The sequence below is a fragment of the Salarias fasciatus genome, chromosome 3, assembly GCF_902148845.1.
Source record: "Salarias fasciatus chromosome 3, fSalaFa1.1, whole genome shotgun sequence".
NCBI lineage: Eukaryota > Metazoa > Chordata > Actinopteri > Blenniiformes > Blenniidae > Salarias > Salarias fasciatus.
In genome coordinates, this window is record NC_043747.1 from 19,728,915 (window position 1) to 19,751,860 (window position 22,946).

A 22,946-nucleotide genomic window follows, 5' to 3' on the forward strand; every position below is an offset into this window, starting at 1 on the left:
AATTGGTTGCCTTATATAAATTTGTGCCCCACTGACAACGCTGCACTCCCTCCTACTGTAAATGCCTACTGTAAAGGAACACTCTGAAGATTAGTGTTCTGTTTATGTTGTAATTGTCAGAAATATCTGCTGTGAATTTGTTCAAGTTTATTCAGTCATTTGTCGCCATCTACTGGCCAAGGTTGGCATAACAGCCTTTTTGTGTATCGTCTCCTGTTGATGACATCATCTTTGGGCGATTTGGGTTTGCGGTGAGCCAGAAGCATGAGGCTCAGCTTTTGATAAGTCTTTCCAGTAAATATAAAAATGTCAAATACCTTCCAGTGTTTCAAGGTAGCTTTGAAGGCATCGTCAGTGAGTTTTAAGCTACAGATATGGACTTTGGAACTCATACTGTATTTGTAACATGACGATAAGTCATATTGTATTTTATTTGAGCTAAGCTTGTAACTTTCTTTTGCATACATTTTATGTCACATTCTGTATGTGCTGTATTTTATGTTGCAGTTTTACCCTACTTCATTGGACCATAAAGATTTAAACCAAATCAAGCGTCTACGTGGTTTATTGAAGAGGAGTTATCTTGCTGTTTACCTTAGCAAGACGTTGAGGGAGAACAGTACAATTAGGGACCCACGCCCTTTCCCTAACCCATTGACAAAGTTAGACAAGCCCATAAATACCTTGTGTCTCTGGTCCGGCTGGTTCCCAGCTGTTAGCATCGTAGTAGCTTAGATCGAAGCTTAGCTGGAAGCCAATCAGAGCCAGACTACGAAAGTGGACAAAATAGTCCTTCCAGTGGTCCAGGGGGACGGCGTATTAGCACGTGAAGTAAATCCGAATGGCTATAAAACATTTTAAAGGACGTGTTTTCTTTTCAGTAAGTTAAAATAACGTTTTGATACACACAGACCTGCGCATGCGCACTGCTCCGCGGAAGGATATAGGGGAGCACAGCTCCGCGGAGCACTATGCAGTAACGAGTAGTGTAACTTTTTTACTATTTCCATGGAGTAATCAAGTAGTGTAGGGCACTACTTTTTTCACGAGTAACGGTAACTCTTTACTTTTTTGAGTAACGGACCCCAACTCTAGTCATGGCATTTACAATTTAATGGCACATTCAGCAGAGTAAAACGCAGCTTTTGCTTTTCACGGCAATCAGCGTCTCGCTGCAGGCGCAGAACACAAGTGTCAGCAGGCAGGTGAGATGCGCTGCATGCAGGTGGATCTGCTGCTGTGGAGGTTTGAGGTGATGCTGCTCGCCCCTTATTGGTGAGGTGGAGAGCCGGTCTTCTGTCCTTTTTGGAGGACACAGCAGTGGATTGACAAACGGAAAAACGCTGAGTGGGAGCAGGTGACCACAACATGGTCAGTGCCGTCGGGCCACTACTGCTGAAGTGAAAAAAAGTGTCCGACTTGAAGGTGAGTTGTCATAATTCATAGTTTCTCAACATTGCAGAAACACCTTAAAACACACACGAAAAAAGAAAAAAACTTAACATAAAAATGTAGTGGAAATTGGTTGCGCAATATGATTGTGCGTCCAGGCATTATCAGAGTTGTTTTGCCTCTGGAGTCAACAGGATTTAATGTGCTGTAGCACATAGAGGCTGTGAACCCGGGATGATTCGGGGTTCGGACGTCAGATATGGCCATGGCAAAATAGCAAACATTTTTTGTGTCAATTTGCCATTTAATTGAGAACAATTTGAAGTGTGTATCATGAGAAAAATTATTATGTCATTACAAGTGACAGTCGGTATTTGTAAGTGCAGAGACAAAGACATTGTATGTGTTTTTATTACGTGATTTGTTTGATTGCTCCCCTTTGAACTATTTATTTTGTGTTTATTTTAGAAGACGAAGAAAGGTGAGGGTACTGGATGAAAACATTCCAAAGCCACTGAACGTGACTTCCTCAAAGTGTATCCCCTCATGTACAATCATCACCCACTCACTGTCTGTCTTAAATGTATATTTATATTTAAAAAATATAAATTTATATTTATATTTATAATTTATATTTATCTGTTATTAGTATAGTGTACATATCTGTCCATCCTAAACGTATATCGTAATTATGTCTTTGTATCTGCTAATGTATATCTTTATATCTGTTATTTCATTATATCTGTCTTGGATCTTTGTAAATTATATTTGATTTATATCTGTCAGCTTATATCTATTACTTAATTATATGTGTCTTCGATTTTTATTTCCATTATATTTAATTTAAATTTAATAACTAGTTGTGTCGGTCAGTATATTTCTGTTATGTAATTATATCTAATTTTACATACAAATTATATTTAACTTTTCCTTGTATGGTTGGGCTTTGTATTTTTCTACTTTTCTTTCTACGTTCTTTGCTGCTGCAACCCTGCAATTTCCCCATGCAGGACAAATAAAGGACTTTAAATTCCGTTTCCTTCTCCTTTTTCATCTCCACGTAGTTTTTCTGAATTGTGCGGTCCTGTACAGCAGCTATTTCGTTGGCGGTGAGGACCGCAAAGTCCCACGCATTTTTTCCCTTCGCAAAATGTGTATAGGTACCAGCTTTGGCACAGAGGAGCCGGTGCGCATAGTTTGGGGCTTGTTTTATGTGCCGCAAGCTTCATGGGTGAGGCCCCTGGTCTCCAGTTCACCAACTGTAGAACAGGCCATTGTTGGTCATGAAGAGAAATGCTATGCTAGTTTGTTGTGAAGATTTGTTACACACCTTAGTACGAGTTAAAATGCTCTCATCAACCAGGTTTCTCTGCGTACAGATAACTACGTTAGCCACGTATGTCTGCATCTGCTGTCGACCCGTCTACTTCTACCTCTGTACCTCCTTCTGCAGCTTCCAATACTAGTCCATCCCAGCTCCTTTATGAGCCCTCCGTACCTGCACCAGAGCATTATGCTGGAGAATTAGGTTTGTGTCGGTCATTTCTTACTCAAGTGTCCTTAATCTTTGAAGTGCAACCTTTGTCTTATGCTTCTCATCGGGCTAAGATCGCTTACTTAGTGGGTTTATTGAAGGACCCGGCGGGGATTGGGGAGCTGCTGCTTGTGAGAAAATTTAAAGGAAATTGTTGAGGAAATGAAGAGGGTGTTTGATCATCCTGTCTTTAGGAGTCAACTTAATGTTTGTTTTTGCTGATGGCATTTCAGCATCATTCTCACCTGACGGATAACAGCGTGCACAATTAAAGGGGCATGGCTTGGTCGCTCATGAAAGCAGAGGGAGGGCGGAACCTGAGACGTTGGATAAAAAAAAAAACCTCTCTCTTTCAAAACTCTGGACACGAGCTTTAAACACCGTTCGGTCCCTGGCAAAGGTGTGCCCAGGGAACGGCCTCATGAAGTTCCTCCGGAGCGGAAAAGCCTCCTCACCCACAAAGACGTGCAGCTGGGTCCCCTGTGGTCAGCTCCAAGCAGCAGAAGGTCAGCAGGCAGCTGGAGGGAGCCGGAGCGGAGGGCCTGACCAAGGGCAGAGGTGGCCTGGATGCCACCATCACTGGTCCTCCCATACCCCCGACGTCTACCACCTGGAAACAGTATCTGGCATCCATCACAGCCAAGAGGACGATGGGAAATGTCCCCTTGTAATTGAAAAACTGGGATCCAGATTTGTCAGGGGATTTGATCCTGACGTGCTTCCCATCCTCAGCACCACAGCAGAGAAGGAAGTTCCACCGCTCCTCAAACCCCTCCACGATGGACCTCCACTCCTCTGTGGTGGACACAGCCATGAACTCCCCATAAAGCAGTCCCAAATGGCAGAGAACACATCTGGCACAACTGGAGACGCCAACATGGAAGCTACTGGTGATGGTCCGGTATGAGTCACCAGTTGCCAGATATCTGCAATGAAGAAAAAATTCTATTTTAATATTTGCCCTGTCCCGTGTTGCACAAGAATGGACTCTCACATTATTGCTCATAATTAAAGTGACACCACACACACACATTCACACACACAAACGTATGGTTAGATATTGATTTGTTTGTTTGTTTGTTTGTTTGTTTGTTTGTTTGTTTGTTTGAATATTTTTGGGGGAATTGTGAACCACTGGGTTACACCGTAGTGATTGTGAAGCAGCATTACTGGGCAGAGCATGCTAATTTTAAGAACTGATAAACTGAAACTCACCGGAGACAGATGGAAAGGCGCTCTGCAGCTGGGATGGAGCGCCGGTAGTTGGTATCCTGGCGGGAGATCCTGGCACCAACCCTACCTAGCAGGTCTTCAAACTGGGCAACACTCAGCCTAAAGTAGCGCTGGAACTGGCCATCCAGGCGCCGCTCCTGCAGAAAATGGTGGAACTCATGGAGCTCATACTGCCTCCATAGGGTGGCATGCATCCAGAAGCGATGCTGGCGCCTCGCCTGCAGCTGACACTCACGTCTCCATGTCAAATACAGAGCAGCGATGGTGTCATTCGGAGCCATGTTCGACAGTGACATGACTGACGGGCGAGCGTTTTTTGTATATTTGTACCAGCGATAAAACTTGAAAACGTCTGTTTGAAACACGGCATAAGACACACACAGTCTATAAAATGTACTAGTTTCACCTTTTATATTGAGCTGCCTGAATCAAGCAACTTTTACACGATATTCTAATTTTTCGAGTAGTACCTGTATATAACATTATCCTGGTTTGTTTTCTCGGTGCTTTTATGTTCTTGGAGTAACAGAGTGTTTCACTTTAGACGTTTCTGGATTGCATAAACAGAATTCAGGAAAGTTGAGGTAAATAAAAACTGTAATAGGATTAATGAAATTAATAAAATGATTTCATCTTGTCTACACTAAAGTGTTGGACATGCACAGTAAGCTTCCCTTTAAAACCATGAGTGAAAAGAATTAACATCACAGTGATTATGATGAATGCAGTTGCAAGGTTGAATGTATACTGAGACCTCTAGATAAACTTTTGACCCACTGACCTGAATTAGGTGAGAAGTATATAAAAGTTGTGTAACAGTTATATAAACATCCATCCATCCATTTTCTACCGCTTATCCGGGGCCGGGTCACGGGGGCAGCAGTCTCAGCAGGGATGCCCAGACTTCCTGTTCCCAGACTCTTCCTCCAGCTCTTCCTGGAGGATCCCAAGGTGTTCCCAGGCCAGCCGCAAGACATAGTCTCTCCAGCATGTCCTTGGTCTTCCCCGGGGTCTCTTCCCGGTGGGACATGCCCGGAACACCTCCCCAGGGAGGTGTCCAGGAGGCATCCTAAAGAGGTGCCGGAGCCACCTCAGCTGGCCCCTCTCGATGCGGACGAGTGGCAGCTCTACTCCGAGCTCCTCCCTGGTGACTGAGCTCCTCACCCTATCTCTCAGGGAGCACCCAGCCACCCTACGGAGGAAGCTAATTTCAGCCGCTTGTATCCAGGATCTTGTCCTTTTGGTCATGACCCAAAGCTCATGACCATAGGTGAGAGTGGGAAGGTAGACTGACCGGTAAATCGAGAGCTTCGCATTTCGGCTTAACTCCTTCTTCACCACAACAGACCGATAAAATGACTGCATCACTGCAGCCACTGCACCGATCCGCCGGTCAATCTCACGCTCCATCCGTCCCCCAATCGTGAACAAGACCCCAAGATACTTAAACTCCCCCACTTGGGTCAGGGTCTCTCCACTGACCTGGAGGGGGCAGACCACCGGTCGAGGACCATGGCCTCGGATTTGGAGGTGCTGATCCTCATCCCTGTCGCTTCACACTCGGCTGCGAACCGCCCCAGTGCATGATGGTCCAGGTTCGATGGAGCCAACAGGACAACATCATCTGCAAAAAACAGAGATGAAATCCTGAGGTCCTCGAATCGGACCCCCTCCGGCCCCTGGCTGCACCTAGAAATTCTGTCCATAAAGATTATGAACAGAACCGGTGACAAAGTTCAGCCCTGCCGGAGTCCAACATGCACCAGGAACAGGTCCGACTTAGTGCCGGCAATGCAGACCAGACTCCTACTCCGGTCATACAGAGACCGGACAGCCCTTAACAAGGGGCCCCGGACTCCGTATTCCCGGAGCAACCCCCCACAAGGAACTGCGAGGGACGCGTCGAATGCCTTCTCCAAATCGACAAAACACATGCGGACTGGTTGGGCGAACTCCCTCGAGCCCTCGAGCACCCTATGGAGGGTCCAGAGCTGGTCCAGTGTTCCACGACCAGGACGAAAACCGCATTGTTCCTCCTGAATCCGAGGTTCGACTATCGGTCATATCCTCCTCTCCAGTACCCTGACATAGACTTTCCTGGGGAGGCTGAGGAGTGTGATCCCCCTACAGAGTATTTGCAGCTGACGTTACACACCCGGCCTCGCAATGCATGCTGGGATGTCGCCGCCATGTTGGAAGGAAAACAAACCCGGAGCGCCACAGTGTTTCTGGTGTGTTCAACAGAGAAGTCTGCATCAAAGTAGCGAAAAAAGGGTTCTTAGCTGTGTAGCAGCTGGGTGTAGCGACTACAGAGAGAAAAAGGCAGGATCGCCCTTTCACAGGTTTCCGGTCGATGTAGAATGGAGAGAGAAGTGGATCGCTGCACTTCAGCGTGCTGGTGAGGAACGCACAACGAAGCAGTGGCGACCAGCAAGAACTAGTGGAACGTTCTGTTGGAGGTGTGTGTGCTTTTATATATTTGCCCTCTTCCTCTGTTAAACCGATGATTGATACGATCAGGCGTCTCTTCCACTAGTACTGTTCTGTAAACCTCGCACAGACAGCAGAACCAGCCACGGCCGCACTCTGAGACCAAAAATAGATCTGCAAACAATATGCAGGCTTGAAAACTTTGTCTCTTCAAAAAATATGTTTAACACATTCCGAATTGTCCGTCCTGTGTTAGTCCATGCTGATCGGAGCCTTAACCTGTCATTTCCCTCTCTTCATCGAGGCTCTTGCTTGCTTCTCTCCCCCTCCCCTCGGGTCTCCTCTGCATCCAGACTAATGTGGACCGCACGTTTAATGTCCTCATGTTAGTTGCAAAGCTGCAAGCCGCTCAGCTTTTAGTTGATCCAAATTAATTAATTTGGATCACGAACCAATCGTGATCCATATCAATTAATTTAGTAATATGGACTCAGTCCATCAGCCTTAGCAGTGATCATAATGTTATCTGGCATATGCACTGTTTAAGGTTTATTTTCTTTTTTCCCATTTCTACATTATTTCAGGACCTGTCAGCAACGATCCTGTCTCTCCTGCACACATACCATCGATCTTCCAACACCTGCCATCCCCCAAAAAACGACGAAGACAGTGAGCTCTTCAGAGCTACATGCACAGAGAGGACGCAAAAAAAAGAAGGGCAATTCAAAGACACACTGACGCTGCAGAGTGTTGTTAACCCTGCATGCAGCTTTTCAGGATGTCCCCAGCCTGAAGACACAGCAGCAGAGACAGTGGTGGACCCGGAAATGAAAGCTGATGGGAAAAACTGTGCTTTTCTAGTCACTGTTTATATGGATAAATGCTTACTTGTGGAATCCAGACATAAGGAACATTTTTTTAGAACAGGTGAGAAATGATGGGGAGATTTGGAAATACAGATGGAATTTATTGTTTGACATTTAACTCTAAAGAATGTAAAGAATGACAAACACTGCAATAAATGTCATTGTTAATAAGCCACACAAGATCTGTCTTTCTCTCTCGTCACATGCTCTTTTAGTTCTGAACATCAGAACATTTATTAATCTGATTATGAAAGACATGGAGACTTGAGAATATGGTTTTTCAGCAGAATGGCCTCTCAGTTGCAAATTGTTTAATTCTGTCATCTTCTCTGTAGTAGGGACACTTGATTCCAAGTATCCCTTGTCCACAACAAAGACATTTAATCATGACATCTAGACAGGCCCCTCAGTGTGGATGTTCTGGCAGGATGTGCAGGCCGGCATCTTCAACCACTGCAGCGTCAGCTTCTTGGTGGATCTGCTGCACAACATTCTTGTACTGTGACAGGCTGTGTTTTCATGGTCACACCCCCACCTGAAAGTTTAAAACAATGAAACCTTTATAAACACATTAAAGATATCACTGGAAAGGACAAACAAGCTCCAATATGTTATGCTCCCATGTAAGTTCCCCCACATATGTTATTATTACCAATTTTATGTACTGCTTATCTTGTACCATCCAAATATAAAGAGAAGAAATATAATAAAAAGTCGACCATTATTCATGAGCATGTGTAATAAATACATTTGGCACTGTGGTTTCAATGTCAGTATTTCAAATCATTTCTCAAAACGGACACAAGTGAACTGATGTGATGTGACAGTGTTCATACCTGTTTGCCTCAGAACTGAATTTATGCGATTCTGGGAAGGAGATTCTCTTCAGACCAGGTGAGGAGGGATTCTGGGAGGTCCTGGCTGCTGTCACTCTACCGGCTCTGGGTTCAAACCAGAGTGTGTGTTGCTCTGTTCTTCACTCAGCGTCACTCTGCAGAGTTTAAGAAAAAAAAAAAAAGCAATCAGCTGAATTAATAAATGCTGAATGAAAAAATACCGGGAGTTACTGCGGCTGCTGTCTTCAGTCACCAATTTGGTAAATAAACTGTCTTTTAAGAAACCAATGTGTGAAATGTAGGAAGTGCATTATAAAAAACAATTACACTTCTGTATTGCCAACAACTTAGGACCATTTCAGTGTTGTTGATGATCGCTTTTCCTTAGAAACGTACATATTTAAGCGCCGATTTTGAGTATTTACATAATGAACAAGTCCATTTTGGCCTGGAGTTTAAGTTAGCAGATATGCACCTTAGACTATACAGGAACGTTGTCCGTGTTGCCGATTCGATGCTGTCCCGGCGCTCCCACAAAACCAGAAAAAAAAATACTTGTATGAATCCAGGCTCTTCTACGCAGAAGAACTGTCGGTTAGAAAACAGTAAATATCCGCGTCCTGCAGACGGGGAGTTCTGGAGTCTCAGCCGTGCATACGGGTCCTGCTGCAGCCTGAAATCCATAGTTTCTCCCGGTACCGGCCTTTGGTGTGTTACGTCAAGATTGTCCACTTGATCTGACACCACAACAACATCCCTACTCTCCTTATCAGTCGACAGTTTCAACATTAAAGAACACCAAACGTGCACTACTCTCTATGGATGACAGCCTGTATCACTGTTTGCTTTCCTTCCAACATGGCGGCGGTCCTCCGGTTGCCAACTTCCGGGTCACGTGACTGCAAATACTCTATAGTTGGAGCACATCCTCCGGTCCCCATTTTTAAACAGGGGGACCACCACCCAGGTCTGCCAATCCAGAAGCACTGTCCCAGACCGCCACGCGATGTTACAGAGACGTGTCAATCAAGACAGTCCCTGCACATGCAGAGACTTAAGGTACTCAGGGCGAATCTCGTCCTTATAAAAATTATATAGAATTAGGTCACATATATTAAGTGAATCCAGATGTTAGATTCAATGGTATAGAATTTGTGATCATGTGATTAGACTCCTTGCAGAGCATAACGTAATATAAAAGCTGGGACAGGGAGAAAGTGAGCTGAGCTGTTGTATTAATAATAATATTCTCTCCATACTGGGTGGTGGTAAGCTACTATTGCAGCCACAGCTACACTCGGGTAGACTGACAGAAGCAAGGCTGCACCATCAGCCTCTCTGACCACCACCAACCATTCACTCTCACACTACTTTCATACTTAGGCAAGGTGGGTGAAGTGTCTTGCCCAAGGACACAACAGTTTTACACCTGCGGGAGCAGGGATCGAACCACCAACCTTCCAGTTATGAGACAACCCGCTCTACCAGCTCTACCATCTGTTTGGAGAACAGATGGAACATCTACTGTTTGGAGAGAACTCTACCATCTGAGCTACTTTCATTGCATGAAAAGCTTCCAGATCTGCACACAGTAAAGACCACAAAAAGAAGTCTTCAGTCTCCGGATCCTCCTGATTGAAGCAATGAAATCCACCCATCAGCAGTCATTGAGGTCATATTTCAGGGCGCTGCTCGTTTACAGTTTGAGTTGCTGCTGGTTGTACAATTTACAGTCCTGAGCAGTAAATTGTAAAAGCACTTCCTGATGATTGTCAACAAGCAGTAAAGCTTTAAAGTGACTAAGTTTATGATCAGAGCTTGTCTGACCGACATGCACTTCTTTAATGTGTCAACTGATAAGGTTTAACGTTTCGGGTTTCCCCTTCCAGGAAAGCAGGTGGAAAACTGTTTAATGTGTGTTCAGTATTCATTAATAAGATTAATACATTAATTAATTTGATTAATCCTGCTGCTTATTTCTAAGTGGCAGCTGCATATGAGAGAGTTTAAGCCCTATGCAATGGCACACTAAAGAAGTGCATTTTAGCCCACATTAATGTGGACGCTGGGGAAATTTCATTGCATGTCATAAATGAAATGTAAATATTTGATTGAGAAAGAATCTAACATGGGCATGAAGCAGGTCAGGCTCCTGAACACATGGAGAGAATTCCCTTAAATTCCCCTAATAAATACAGATTATTATGTTCTGGAAAACACCCCATAAAACCTTATCTTACAGAAAACTAAACAATATCCTGCTCTGCTGTAAACCTTCACAAGGGATAAACTCCCACAAAGGACAAACACTCCTCAGAAGACAAAGAATGCCCCATTCCGCCCCAGGCGCCACTCCAAAACAGAGAAAAATCCCAGATAGACTTGAATAGTTTGAGTTAAATGCATCAGAGCTGCATGTTAAATAAATGCGCAACTAAGGTTCACTCGCCTGTGTCTGTTCAGGTGCAGCTGTGAGGCGGAACAAAGCAACTGAGCCATGAGTGAAGTGGAAAAAAAATAAATAAATAAAATAAAGTGCTTAGTTTTATTATTATGGTTTCTGCAGTAATACAACATGAAACTAGAATTTGGCACTCAGAGAGCGCAGACCTCCGCCAGCTGAAATCAGTCACCAACAACCATAAGAACACCATATATAATAAAACAACATTGTGATCGAGGTGTGATCGGAGCGGAGCGCTGCGGCGTGCGGTGCCTCTCTCTCTCGCCCTCTTTCCCTGTGTGTGTGTGTGTGTGTGTGTGTGTGTGTGTGTGTGTGTTTATCTGAAAAGGAAAACCGAAAAGCAACATAATTTATGTTATTTTACTTCATTTTAATTTGAAAATTGACCGGATTCGCTCGTATTTTCCATTCCCGACTTCCTGTGTGGTGCGATCTGCTCTGTCCAGCTTTACAACTGGCGGTGCACGGTGCGCGGCTCGCGGAGAAAATAGAGAGGAGCAGAGCGGCCGCGGTCCACGGCGCAAGCCGCTATGTGCACGGCGGTTGCCCGGGCCTCCTGTATGAACCGTCAGATAGGTTAAAAGGGGCACCAATCTGAAACTGGGTGCTTGGCGCTTCCGCTTCCACACGCGGCGCATCCTGTGTGAACCAGGCGTTTGTCCCCCCTGTCGGCGGGCCTGCCCACCCATGTCAAAGACTACCCTATCTCTCAATGACAAAGAATCCTTTAAAAAATTCCTGGATCCAGACAGTGATCCGGATCATCACCAAAATTTAATGGATTCTAAGCTAGGCAAGACCCACCTTTCCACAAAGTTTCATTGCAATCCGTCCATTACTTTTTCTGTAATGTTGCTAACAGACCAACCAACCAACCAACAAACCAACAGACGGACGTGATTACATAACCTCCTGGCGGAGGTAACAATATTTTGACCAGAATTTGTCATGACCTGTATGTTACAGCAGTGGAGGCGTCCATCTGGAAAGCATGTATCTGGAACATCAAAATGAGGAAATTTCAAATTTCCCTGGCGACCACATTAATGTGGTCCATTTGGGAAGACGCCCTCTCGGAAGAACCTTCTGTGAAGCAAGATCTTACATTCAAAGGACTCTACTTTAACTGAAACTATGTGTTTGTTTTAAAACTAGGGATGGCGATCTTGGATAACTAGCATGTAGCACGAATGTAGCATCTCCCTAAGGCTCCGCCCAGCTCCCACTCCATTGGAGGAGCTCCTGTTAGGAGCGAACGCTCTAGACGCGGAAGCGCCACGCACACGGAGTTTGTGATCGCTTGTAATCTGACTGCCCACACACAACGCGCATAGGAGCACAGCGTGCCCGCTCCGCTTCGTTCTATTTTTCACGCGAGCCGAGAGCCCCGAGAGCGCCTTGGCAACGCGCGCACTAGCTGAACCAGGGCCAGTGTACACCATTGAAATGTACGCGCAGGGGGCTGGGAGAACGGCGAAGGGATTTGATTGGTTTCTTAAGAGCGGTCCGCGCCTTACGATTGGTCGGAGTTTTTACTGTCCTTTGGCTGCTACAGTTGTCAGATTTTTTCCGCACCTTTTTACACATACATAATGTATTGACTTCTCCCAGGGGGCAAGGAGCATTTCACTCAGTATGACAAAAAGTGCTTTTGGACAACATCGTCTACCCGAGCTTTAACCTTCAACCTTAATATTTGATACGTTTATTAACTTAAAGTGATTAAGTTTATGACCAGAACTCCTCTGACTGAAATGCACTTCTTTAATATCATGTGTCACTCCATAAAGTTTAAAGTTTAACAGCTTCCATAAGATGATAAATCACAATTAGTGGAACAGCATTGATGACTAATACTGCTGCTTATTTCTAACTGGCACCCGCACATGACAGCTGTTAAAGTTTAAACCTTATGTGTGATTATATCTGACCCCTGCATTTTTTCCTCTTTGCTCATTTACAATTGTTAATATTTGCTGACATGGGAGGGAACCGTGTCCAAACAGAAAAACGAAAGCAAGATATCATATAAATATCCTTGCAGTCAGAATCAGAGGATTCATTTCATCTCTGCACATCAAGAAGAGAGAAATTCACTCAGGAACCTCCACTTTGATTTCTTCCCTCTTGAAAAAGAAAATAAACTAAGAGCTCAAGACTGACCATGTCTGCCAACAGGTAACACTTTAATATTTATTCAACTTCGAAGTCTAACTTCGGTTTTACTTTTAAAATTCAACTTTTTTCTTGGATGAAATAGAAAATGACCAACATGACATATATTGCTGTTATTCTCAACTACATATATGAATTTAATGGGTGAATCTTTACAAATTTTGACAAAAGACACCTAATTCTATCAATACTACTCAGGGGCATAGTCAGAGTCTTAGAAACACTGAGGTCGACCACTAACTATCCCCCTGAAGAAGTTACAAAATAGAAACAATAAAGACCAGTTTAATTGAAATGGAAGAAAGTGTTTCAAGCAGAAGTGACTTCAGTGTGTTCATGGTGTGTGTGTTTCAAGGCCGGTACACACTACAGGATAATCAGGTTGAATTTTGCCCCGATCTTCTCCTCCAGATCAAAGCCAGCAAAGGTCCAGTTGTTGGAAGTATGCCAATGAGTTTGGGTCCGAACTTCCTGTGGTGTTCGGTGTGTTCAGAGAGATTGTTTCCAGTCTTAGCCACCCAGGAGGCGTCGGAATGGCAGATCGTAGATAATGAACATGTTTAATATTTTCGATCGTAAATCCTGTGATGTGTGGAGCCAATCAGCTCTGAGCCGACCTGTCCACACCCTCGGAATAAACCTCCCTGACTGGCTGAACAACTCCATTTCACCAAGGTGTTGGTGCTTCTGCTTTAAAAGAAAAAAAATCCCTCTCAGCTGTCAGTGCTGGAGACACGTATATATGTCAGTGAAACATATTCGCTATATGACAGTGAAACGGACAAGGTAGAGCTCCTAAACTCAGCAGTGTAGAAACTTATTGATTAATCCTCAATAACTGTATCACTCCTGGATTAACTATATTTCCAAGGACTCCGTCAGAGCGAACAGAGCGGATGTACAATAAAACTTTTCCTAATCAAAGTTGAAAATGTTTTTAATGTGGTCTAAACTATCCAATCTGGGGAAAAAAATAATGATTTAACTTTTTTGGTGATTTTAAAAATCAGCTTGTGTTTGTCACAGACTCCAACTTCATTCTCCTGCTCTACTCTGGAGTCAAAAGTAGCAAAACAAACAAACAAACAAAAAAACATGAATAAGCTGAATTATCAAATGCGTGCGGTAGATTCTAAGAACATTATGACAAACTATGTTCCCTCTTCTGTTCTGTACAATTTAAAGAGGACATGTTATGCCTTTTTCACTTTGTGAAGAGTTTCTTATAGTAGTATGTGTAACCGTAGCCTCATTATGACGTTCAAATGTGAAATCTGTCTGTTTCCTCCCTGTCTTGCTACACCACGTTTTGTGAAAATGCCTGCTGAAAATGAAGCTGAAACGGTCGAGTTTTAGTTGGGTCCACTTATTGTGAAATAAGAGGTTTAACTCCTCCACCTGACTGTGCCCCCACTGTGTGTGTGTGTGTGTGTGTGTGTGTGTGTGTGTGTGTGTGTGTGTGTGTGTGTGTGTGTGTGTGTGTGTGTGTGTGCGTGTCTGTGTGTGTGAGGGTGGGCGTGGCCAGACTGGGAAGCAGGCTCAGAAACAGCCTGTTCTGAGGAGGGCTCGTCAGAGCCACTTTTTAGACGCTGAAACTCTAAACAAAGGATGGAATTGGGGCAAACAAACTTAAATACTATGTTTTTGGGCTTCTGAGACCTATATGATGTGACTGAAAAAAGCATAATACAGTATGTCCCCTTTAAATGTTCTGACAGTCATCAGAGTAAGTGCCCCGTGTGTAATTGAGCTCTCCGCTTATTTTTATTATTAGTGGAGATGAATGTTTTGGGGTCAATATGGTTGGAACTGCTGAACTTATACTTAAGAAGGCAGAGCTTACGTTCATCTGTTTATGTGTTGTTCTTGCAGCTGACTGAATGAAGTTCAGTTGGACAAATGTCTTTCCTCAGTCCTCGTCTCATCTTCTTTCTGTCAGCTTCCTTTTCCGTGGCTTCTTTTCTGTTTCACAAACCACTTTGTTCCTCTGTCACAGCTCTTCTGTCCTCTTTCTCTTTGCTGTCTTCTTGCCTCTACACTTACACTTTTGCCTGTCTCTCTTAACAAATACAAAACATACATTTGATTATAATCACGTTCCATAGTTTGTCTGAATTAATTTTAGATTTGAAATAATTTTCTAAACTGACACAAAAACTCTCTCTGTCTCACTTTCATCACCTCTCTGCCTTTTCATCACACCCTCCCTCTAAAGTGAGGTTTTGTTTGGTGAATTGTCTGAATACAGTCAACCTATAGTGTTACAGAACGGAATAATTTGGACACAAGAGCTGACTAGTACCGCTTTCCCACTACAACTAGTGGGTCAACCCGTGTCTGCGACCCGCTAACTATCGCCTTTTGAGATGCCTTTCCCACTGCCAGCAGACCCGCGTCTCACCTCCTGCTGGCGAGCCGAGTCGCTGCATTTTCCCGTGCTGATGGTGTCTCACATTAATGACATCATCAGCGCGACGAAGCAAAACAAAAGTAAACAATGCAGTGGAAAACAGTCCCTGTTACCTGTAGACCAATCTCCTCTTTCCCATGGATCAGGGGAAGCTCTCTGGTCTCGCTATCTTGCCAATGCTGGGTCATGTTGACGAAGGATATCTCACGCTGTGTCCAGAAACAACAACTAGCACGCTAACGTAGCCGCACTGTGTTGACGTCATCATGTAAGTTCCTGGATATGTCCCTCCCACTAAAAGCCGCTACAAATTCACTCGGCAAATTACCGGGTCGATTGCAGAGTCAACGACCCGGGTCGAAAACCTGGGTCAAACCCTTTCCCACTGCCATGACTTAACGGGTTTAAATGGGTTTTGTGGCCAGTGGGAAAGGGGTATCAGAGACATAAGTAGGTGAGAAAAAGTCTCTTTATTGGAAGGTTTTTGCAGTCAATCATTTTTTTATTTTCAAAATAGAAGAACATGAAGCCATCTTGATTTAACGCCTCTCTCAGTCCACTCTCTGAATGAACACGGCGCCCAGTGAGAAGGGAGCCGTTATGAACAATAGGACAAGGAGAGAATGTCTGAAAGGACCAAAGCTGAGGGAATAGAGGACCTTCATCGCTCTTTAAAGGTGCATTACGGAGTTTTTCAACTTTAAAAATGCTTATTTTCCACCACAAATATTTTACAAATATTCAATAATGTGTAGAATGTGCCCTGACATATTCATTGCAAGTACCGCTAACAGCACTAAATTGCCACTTGAAAGTTGCAGTGCTAGTCCGGCACTGGGAGAATTTGAAAGTGGATTGAGAGTGGCACAAGCCACAGACACAAGCATTTCACTAAGCTGCAGTTACGCCCAAGGCCTGCAGGGGCCGTTGTTTAGCATTAAATGTGCAAACTCCTTAATGCACCTTTAAGCAGTGCTTAATTTGTAAATCATAAGGTACCGGAACGCATGGTGCACATGACAGTGTGGGAATGTCAAGACAGATACAGGTCCCAGAACACATACAAAACACAGTGCTGAAAAAAAACAACAACAAAAAAACAGTGCTGAAAACAACATGCAAATGCCCACGCACCATGTTGTGGGACTTACAAACCTAAATTTCAAATAGCAACCATGATATAAATGTTCTGACAATTACTTACTATTATTATTATTGTTACAGGGCAGGGGGCGGCAATTTGGCATCAGACCAATTTTTGTTTGGGTTTTTTTGTGACTGTCAGTTACAGCTCCCTCAGTCCTGACAGAAACACAGTGATCCCTGAACAACAAGATGAAGATAAAACAACAAGCAGAACAGTAAACAGCCACGCTACACCCAGAAATTAAACCTACCAGAACAATGTTTCCCTCATTCTCTCCAAGCCACCGCTACGGCGCTCAGACACTTCCTCTCAGAACTGAACTATCCGTCAATGACAACTTTCCCGTTCTGTCCGAGATGCTCAGCGTTTAAATCTTCTTTCCACCTTCTCAGAAGTTGAGATGCGTCCTGTCGACTGATTTTGGAGCATGAAGGAATCGTTCAAAGCCAGCTCGTTCGTCGGTGGCTAACAGCTAAGCTAACAGCTGACTGAGAAGTGCAGCAGGAGCTGAACAGAGCTTACAATGGATCACACAAATCTTCTGTTACCATTTAAAATCTGGCACGGCGGCCTAATAACAGACAGTGTTCTTACCATATATAACAGTTCAAGACAGCCCACATCACGGCCATGTCAGGATTCTCCTCCTCCTCCCTGTCTCGGCTAGGTGTCACTTGCTGGTGTTATTCAGACTCGTTTTGAGTCATTGTCGCGTACCCCTTCCTTCTTTTTATAAAATTAAAGAAAATTTAACAGTCTTTTAGACATGTTTGATTAGCCTTTTGCTTACTCTCTTCATGAATAATCTCAGATGCAATAATTTTCTGTCAGAGGCGGGTTTGATTCAGTGTGTCAGCAGATCTGCAGCTGTTTTATATGATTTATTTTTTTACTTTTAAAGGTGCATTAAGAAGTTTTACAACCTTAAAAATACTTATTTTCCACCATAAATATGTTACACATTTTTAATGATGTGTACAATGTGCCCTGACATATTCATTACAAGTACCTCTAACAGCGCTAAATTGTCACGTGAAAGTTGCAGTGCCGGTCCGGCACCACAATTTTTTGGGGGAGACTTTGAAAGGGATGACGTAATGCGCGCTCTGGCTGGTAAGGTTTCATTTTGTCCGGCATTACTCCACCAGATGTTTAGTGAGCAACAACTGAGCAGGAGCTTCCAGAAGGTAAGAAAAGACCGACTTCTAGCACTGCCACAACTCCAGCACAGACTCCACCAGGTAAAAGAAACTTTAATTTTACTTGAGCGCTGCTAAACGAGCGAGGAAGGAGTTCCCCTCTTCCGTGCACGCAAGCCACAGGGACGAGTTTTTCACTAAGCTGCATTACGCCCAAGGCCTGCAGGGGGCGCTGTTTCGCATAAAATGTGCAAACTCCTTAAGGCACCTTTAATTGTATTAAACAACATGAAATTAATGACATTTATTCTGTGAATTAATATGTTAATATATATGTAGGAGAGTTGCCTATTGTGGTCACTAGATGGTGGTGCAATGTCTTTTTTTTTTGGTTTGTCTGTATTGTTTTGGAGTTGAGTGATTAGGACTGTTGGTCCATAGAGGCCACTGTAGTGTCGCAGCAGCTAGAACTCGCGAAAACGCTATTTTCCTTCAGTCTCTATTCTGTTGCTGTAAGGTAAGGATGTTGTGAGCTGGTCTCTGTAATTTCTGATAGTTATCTTGCCATTGCTATGCAATCCATGTGTGTTGGTAAGCTGCAGTCTCTGTTCTGTTGCTGTAAGGAATCGAAAGTGGAAATAAACAGTCAGAGCCACGATTCAACGCCACAGTGTGTCCAGCTCCTTCAGCACTACATCCGCATGATCACACTTCCAAAACACAACGCAGAGTCAGATGCAACGGTAGCCAGAAGCGACCTGCGGTTAGGGTTACATATACATTATTTTATGCAATTAACGTGAGGAGGGCTGTAATGCCCTGGATCTCGGGGTTCGTGGCCGGAGCGCGTGGGAGTGGGGGTGGGGGGGTACTGGCCTGGGGTAGGTAGCCGCCTGTGTGGGCCGGTCTTGTTGTGGCCTTGTAAATAAATAAATAAACACCGGTTCTGGTTCTGTCGGTTGTTGTGTTGGCTATCGATTTTGGTTTTGTCGGTCTCTCTGTTAGCTGTCGGCTCTGTTTTGGTGCTGTTGAAATTGTGGTTTAGGATTGTTCTCTGTTATATGCGGTATGTCGACAAGATTATTTTGTATTGTGAATTTGTATATATGTTGTGCTATTCCCCCCCTCAATCTCTTCCTGCTGCTGACATTAAAATCCATTCGGACAGTAAAAGGCTTCAATCATGCAATATTGCACGCCCCAGCTGCCGAACAGGACAAGGGAAAAAAAAAAGATTTCCCTGAGCCAATAGACTACACCGAGAGTCACCAACATGAGATTGGCAGCAATGTTAGTGAATCAGAATAAGCAGAACACCATCGTGGCAAATATACCCCTGTTTATCGCAGATGAACCACTGAGCTCCTCCAGACTCACCAAGGCTCAAGAAAACGCCCCGAATGATTTCAGCGTAAGCCAGGAAGCAGATTTTACATTTTGACCTCAACATTGCCAAAGTTTACATTGAAGAAGCTGCATTTTGTATCTCTCCTTAACTGACAGGTAACATGTTCTCAAACTTGTTTTCTGTTTCAGTGCAGACCTGCTGGTGGCGCTGTTGGGGTACACCAAAGAGACCCTCATCTACATCCACACAGTGAGGACATTCTCCGAGATGTCCTCTAAGTGGACGTTGGCCAGGAAGTCTGAGGTGGGGATGCTGAGGGACATCAAAAACAGGGCTGAGAAACTAGAACCAAACTTCACCAACACTGAGAAGAAAGGAAAAGCCTTCCTGCAGTACATGAAGAAGACATTCAAGAGTTCCTCTATAGACAGACAGCGTGAAGAGCTGGAGAGTGAGTTGACCGAGCTGCTGAAGAACACCCTGCAGGGTCTAAAGGAGATCAGCTCCTTCCTGGAGGCTGTGGAGAAACTAGCTTCCACCTCGCTGGAGGTCTTCACAGAGAATCAGCTGCTTCATCTGCCCAGAGACATCACACTGTATTACGTTCAGGTCATGGTCTTGGCTGCAAAAGTAGTCTGTCCTCTGGTGCTGGAGTTCAAGATGGACATGGATCCATTTTTCCTCCCGAGACTTGAGAATGTGGAGGTTCTGGCGCACCAGCTGGAAAAATACATCCAGACCACCAGCATCTGTGAGATGTTTGGGAAAAGGTAATCGATCATAGATCCGTATACAAAACCAAGATATTGATACCCACATAAAAGTAAATTTTACTGAAGCCTTAAAGCGACACTAAGGGACTTTTCAACCTCAATAAAACATTTTAATATCTTTTATGATGATACATCGACTTACAACTATCTGAATTACCCCTCTGTCATGGCTTGAGGGCGTCAGTATTGCTTTCACTTGGACTAAGCAGCTGTGAGGAGGGTGGTAGGAACCCTGCACACTAAAAAAATCCAAATGTGCGGACTGCTTTACGGCGTGCCTCACATCATGATATAACATTGTTTAGCCACCATTAGATTCATTACCTCCTTGTTATCCGTCCTTCACACAGCCACTGGAAACAAATGTAGGCGAGTTCAGTCCGACAGCATGCCCACCGGGAGCAGCTTTTTACCACGACACGCGCTAGTCTTCATGGGAACTGTAGTATTCATTCAGGCAAAACACTACCGCTTTTGTCCACTGGCGCCGCCAAAATCAACGAAAACTGAAAGTTCCTTAGTGTTGCTTTAAATCAAGTATCCTTAATTTTCACACTTTCTTTACTTTGCTTTACTTTTCAACTCAAAGTTGACTTTGTTCCTCTCAGCTGCTTCAGTGACTTCAGTGACTTTGACCTGGAAACAGTTGGAGAGACGGTGGTCGACCTGAGTGCTGGTTTACCTGAAGAAGACATCCAGAGGATGCTCGATCACATTAACCAGCTGGCTGAGATCAGGTGACTTTCTTCCTTTATGCCTTCAGCATTCAGCAAATCATTAGGAAACTGTAAAGTCTCTCTTTCTGATTGTGAGTTCTCCAGACACAGACGGTTCATCAGAGTTTCAACCTTTAATTGGTTTATCAGGCCTCCCTCCAGACAGTAAAGTCCAGTAGACTCCTCCTCTCCTTCACTGGAGAGCCTCCTATTAAGCCCCAGTCACTATTGTGAATGACTGGAAGAGAGTTAATCAGTGAAGAATCATGGCAGGTGTTCCTCCTAACCTCTCTCCAGTGCTTCCCTGAGCCAGCTTCACACACCCCTACAGCTGAGCTTAACCACACCCCTCCACCACAGAAACACTCCATGAACTTCCTTTGTTACTCAGATGATATATAAATCTGTTGATCTATGAAACCAGATAATATTGATCAGGAGTAGAAATAATGCATGAAGCAACTTTTTTTTCTTCTAAATGTGTCCTGTCCAGCATGGAAGCAGCAGAATGGAGGTCTGGCTGCTGTTATGTGTCCAACAGATTTGCTCTTCCAAGAGGAGCTGACATGAAGCAAATTTTTAAAAATGGCTCCCAAGGTGGAACTGGATGTTTTCAAAATGTTGCCATGTAAATGTGAAACCTTTCTCAAGCAAAAAAAGCACAAACAATGTTTTTTCCCTGAAATGTTGAAACGTAAACGTGTCCTGAGTCTATTCAGTGTTTCTGTGTTCTCTCTTTTCTCCTCTCAGGAACGATCCACACTTCCGGATGGGGTTCTTGTTCAAGCAGGAATCAGCTGAACACTTTGTCACTGAGTTTACGCTCCAACAGCCTAGAATGCTGACGTTCCTGAATGATCTGGAGGAAACCGCTGTTCAGCTGGACAGGATGAACAAGGGAGCGAGGATTTCCACTGTGGCCGGTAGTTCAGTGGGGGCGGTCGGTGGCGTTCTGTCTATCGTTGGCTTGGCGTTGATACCCTTCACCGCCGGAGTGTCCCTGTCTCTGACTCTGGCGGGAGTCGGACTGGGAGTCACCAGCGGCGTCAACAGCATGGTCACCACTGCCGCTGAAATCGGAGTGAACAACGCTCAACAGAAGAAAGCCAAAAACACCTTCCAGAGCTTCATGGAGGATGTACAGATTCTCCAGGATTGTGTGGATGAAGCAAAATATCAAACAGACTCCAGACTGAGAGTCAACATAGGAGAAGTGGGTATGGGAGTGTTTGAGGTTCTCGGTAGGACCACTGCTGTTGGGATGGGCATTGATTCGATGGTTGATGCCATCTCTGCTATAAAGCTTTCAAAAAGTGAGCAGGCTGCAACAGGTGCTGGTAGAGTGTTGGCTGAGGGGGGGAAAGCTCTTGGTGCCATTTCCAAAGTGGCCTCAGATATCCCTGATATCGGTCAGGCAGCAGCTAAAACCACTGTTGCTGTAACCAAAGCAGCCCGAGCTGGTTTCATCACACTCAACGCTCTCTTCCTGGGTATGGACGTCTTCATGATCTGCACAAACAGCATGAATCTGGCCAAAGGCAGTGAGACTCAAGTCTCAAAATTCATCCGAGCCAGAGCGGTGCTGTGGAGCTCAGTGATGGATTCATGGCAGAAGATGTTCGACTCTCTGGTCCAAGGTTTGCCAACACTGGAGGAGAAGAAGGCCGTCCTGGAGATGCCATTTTACCCGAGACTGAGATGAAGGAACAGAAAGAAACCAAAGAGGAAGAGAAGTCTGAAGAGGAAGAAAAACCACAAGATCAAATGTAACACAGCAATATCTACAAGATTTAAAATCTGATTTGTAAATGTTCTCATTACATCTGTTTGATGCAGCTCGCTAAATGATTATTTCAAGACCTTTAAGTTTCTTTGCTGTCTATTGATTAGTTTTGTGTGTGTGTGTGTGTGTGTGTGTGTGTGTGTGTGTGTGTGTGTGTGTGTGTGTGTGTGTGTGTGTGATTATAATCCCTTTGTACATCAGCACCTTTAGACATCTCTGCATGAATATGGATTGAAGTGTACTTTACAATTACATTTTGCTTCTTTATTAAATGTTTCTGTCTGTAAAAGTGGTTTCGAATGATTGTTGTATCTGGTGGTATATAAATAAAGCTGAATTGAATCAGGAAACTGAGTTTCCTGGTCTGGTCTCTCAGTCCTCATGTTTCACCACACGATGGCAGCATTTCTTGGTTGCTTCTTTAAAAATTGTCATTTGAATACAAAATACAAAACCAAAGAGGGAACAGAGAAAAGTCATCAATTTCACTCTGTCTGCTTTCAGTCTGTCTAACTTAATGCATTTCAATTGGAATCATTTGGCTACTCCCCCTCGCAATTAAACAATGCATATATTATTATTTCTTTAATTCAGACAGTCAGATATTAACCCGTTTTACGGTTCTGGCCCTGTCCACACTAAAGGTGACTTTAAAGATGTGAGCCACACTGCTGACCTGGAACATTCTGGAAACATGGTT

At 44.1% G+C, this 22,946-nt stretch overlaps 2 protein-coding genes across 2 annotated transcripts in view; both read left to right on the top strand.

Moving 5' to 3' along the window:
* Positions 1 to 3,753, top strand: part of LOC115386237 (Fc receptor-like protein 5) — a 36,744-nt gene extending 32,991 nt beyond the window's left edge. The window contains exon 9 of the mRNA XM_030088468.1: positions 3,659 to 3,753. Coding sequence (XP_029944328.1) covers positions 3,659 to 3,753 — 95 coding nt within the window. The remainder of the gene's footprint in view (positions 1 to 3,658) is intronic.
* Positions 3,754 to 19,241: 15,488 nt separating this feature from the next.
* Positions 19,242 to 22,165, top strand: LOC115386054 (apolipoprotein L2-like). The gene is made up of 3 exons (XM_030088254.1): positions 19,242 to 19,744; positions 20,365 to 20,484; positions 21,214 to 22,165. The coding sequence occupies exons 1-3, from the start codon at positions 19,242 to 19,244 to the stop codon at positions 22,163 to 22,165; spliced, it is 1,575 nt and encodes a 524-aa protein (XP_029944114.1).
* Positions 22,166 to 22,946: the final 781 nt, after the last annotated feature.

Bases quoted from the DNA above. Each gene is read 5' to 3' on its own strand.
- LOC115386054 (XM_030088254.1), top strand. From the start codon at position 19,242: ATGTCCTCTAAGTGGACGTTGGCCAGGAAGTCTGAGGTGGGGATGCTG. The intron at 19,745-20,364 runs GTAATCGATCAT...CAGCTGCTTCAG, and splicing joins TGTGAGATGTTTGGGAAAAG to TGACTTCAGTGACTTTGACC. The intron at 20,485-21,213 runs GTGACTTTCTTC...TTCTCCTCTCAG, and splicing joins AACCAGCTGGCTGAGATCAG to GAACGATCCACACTTCCGGA.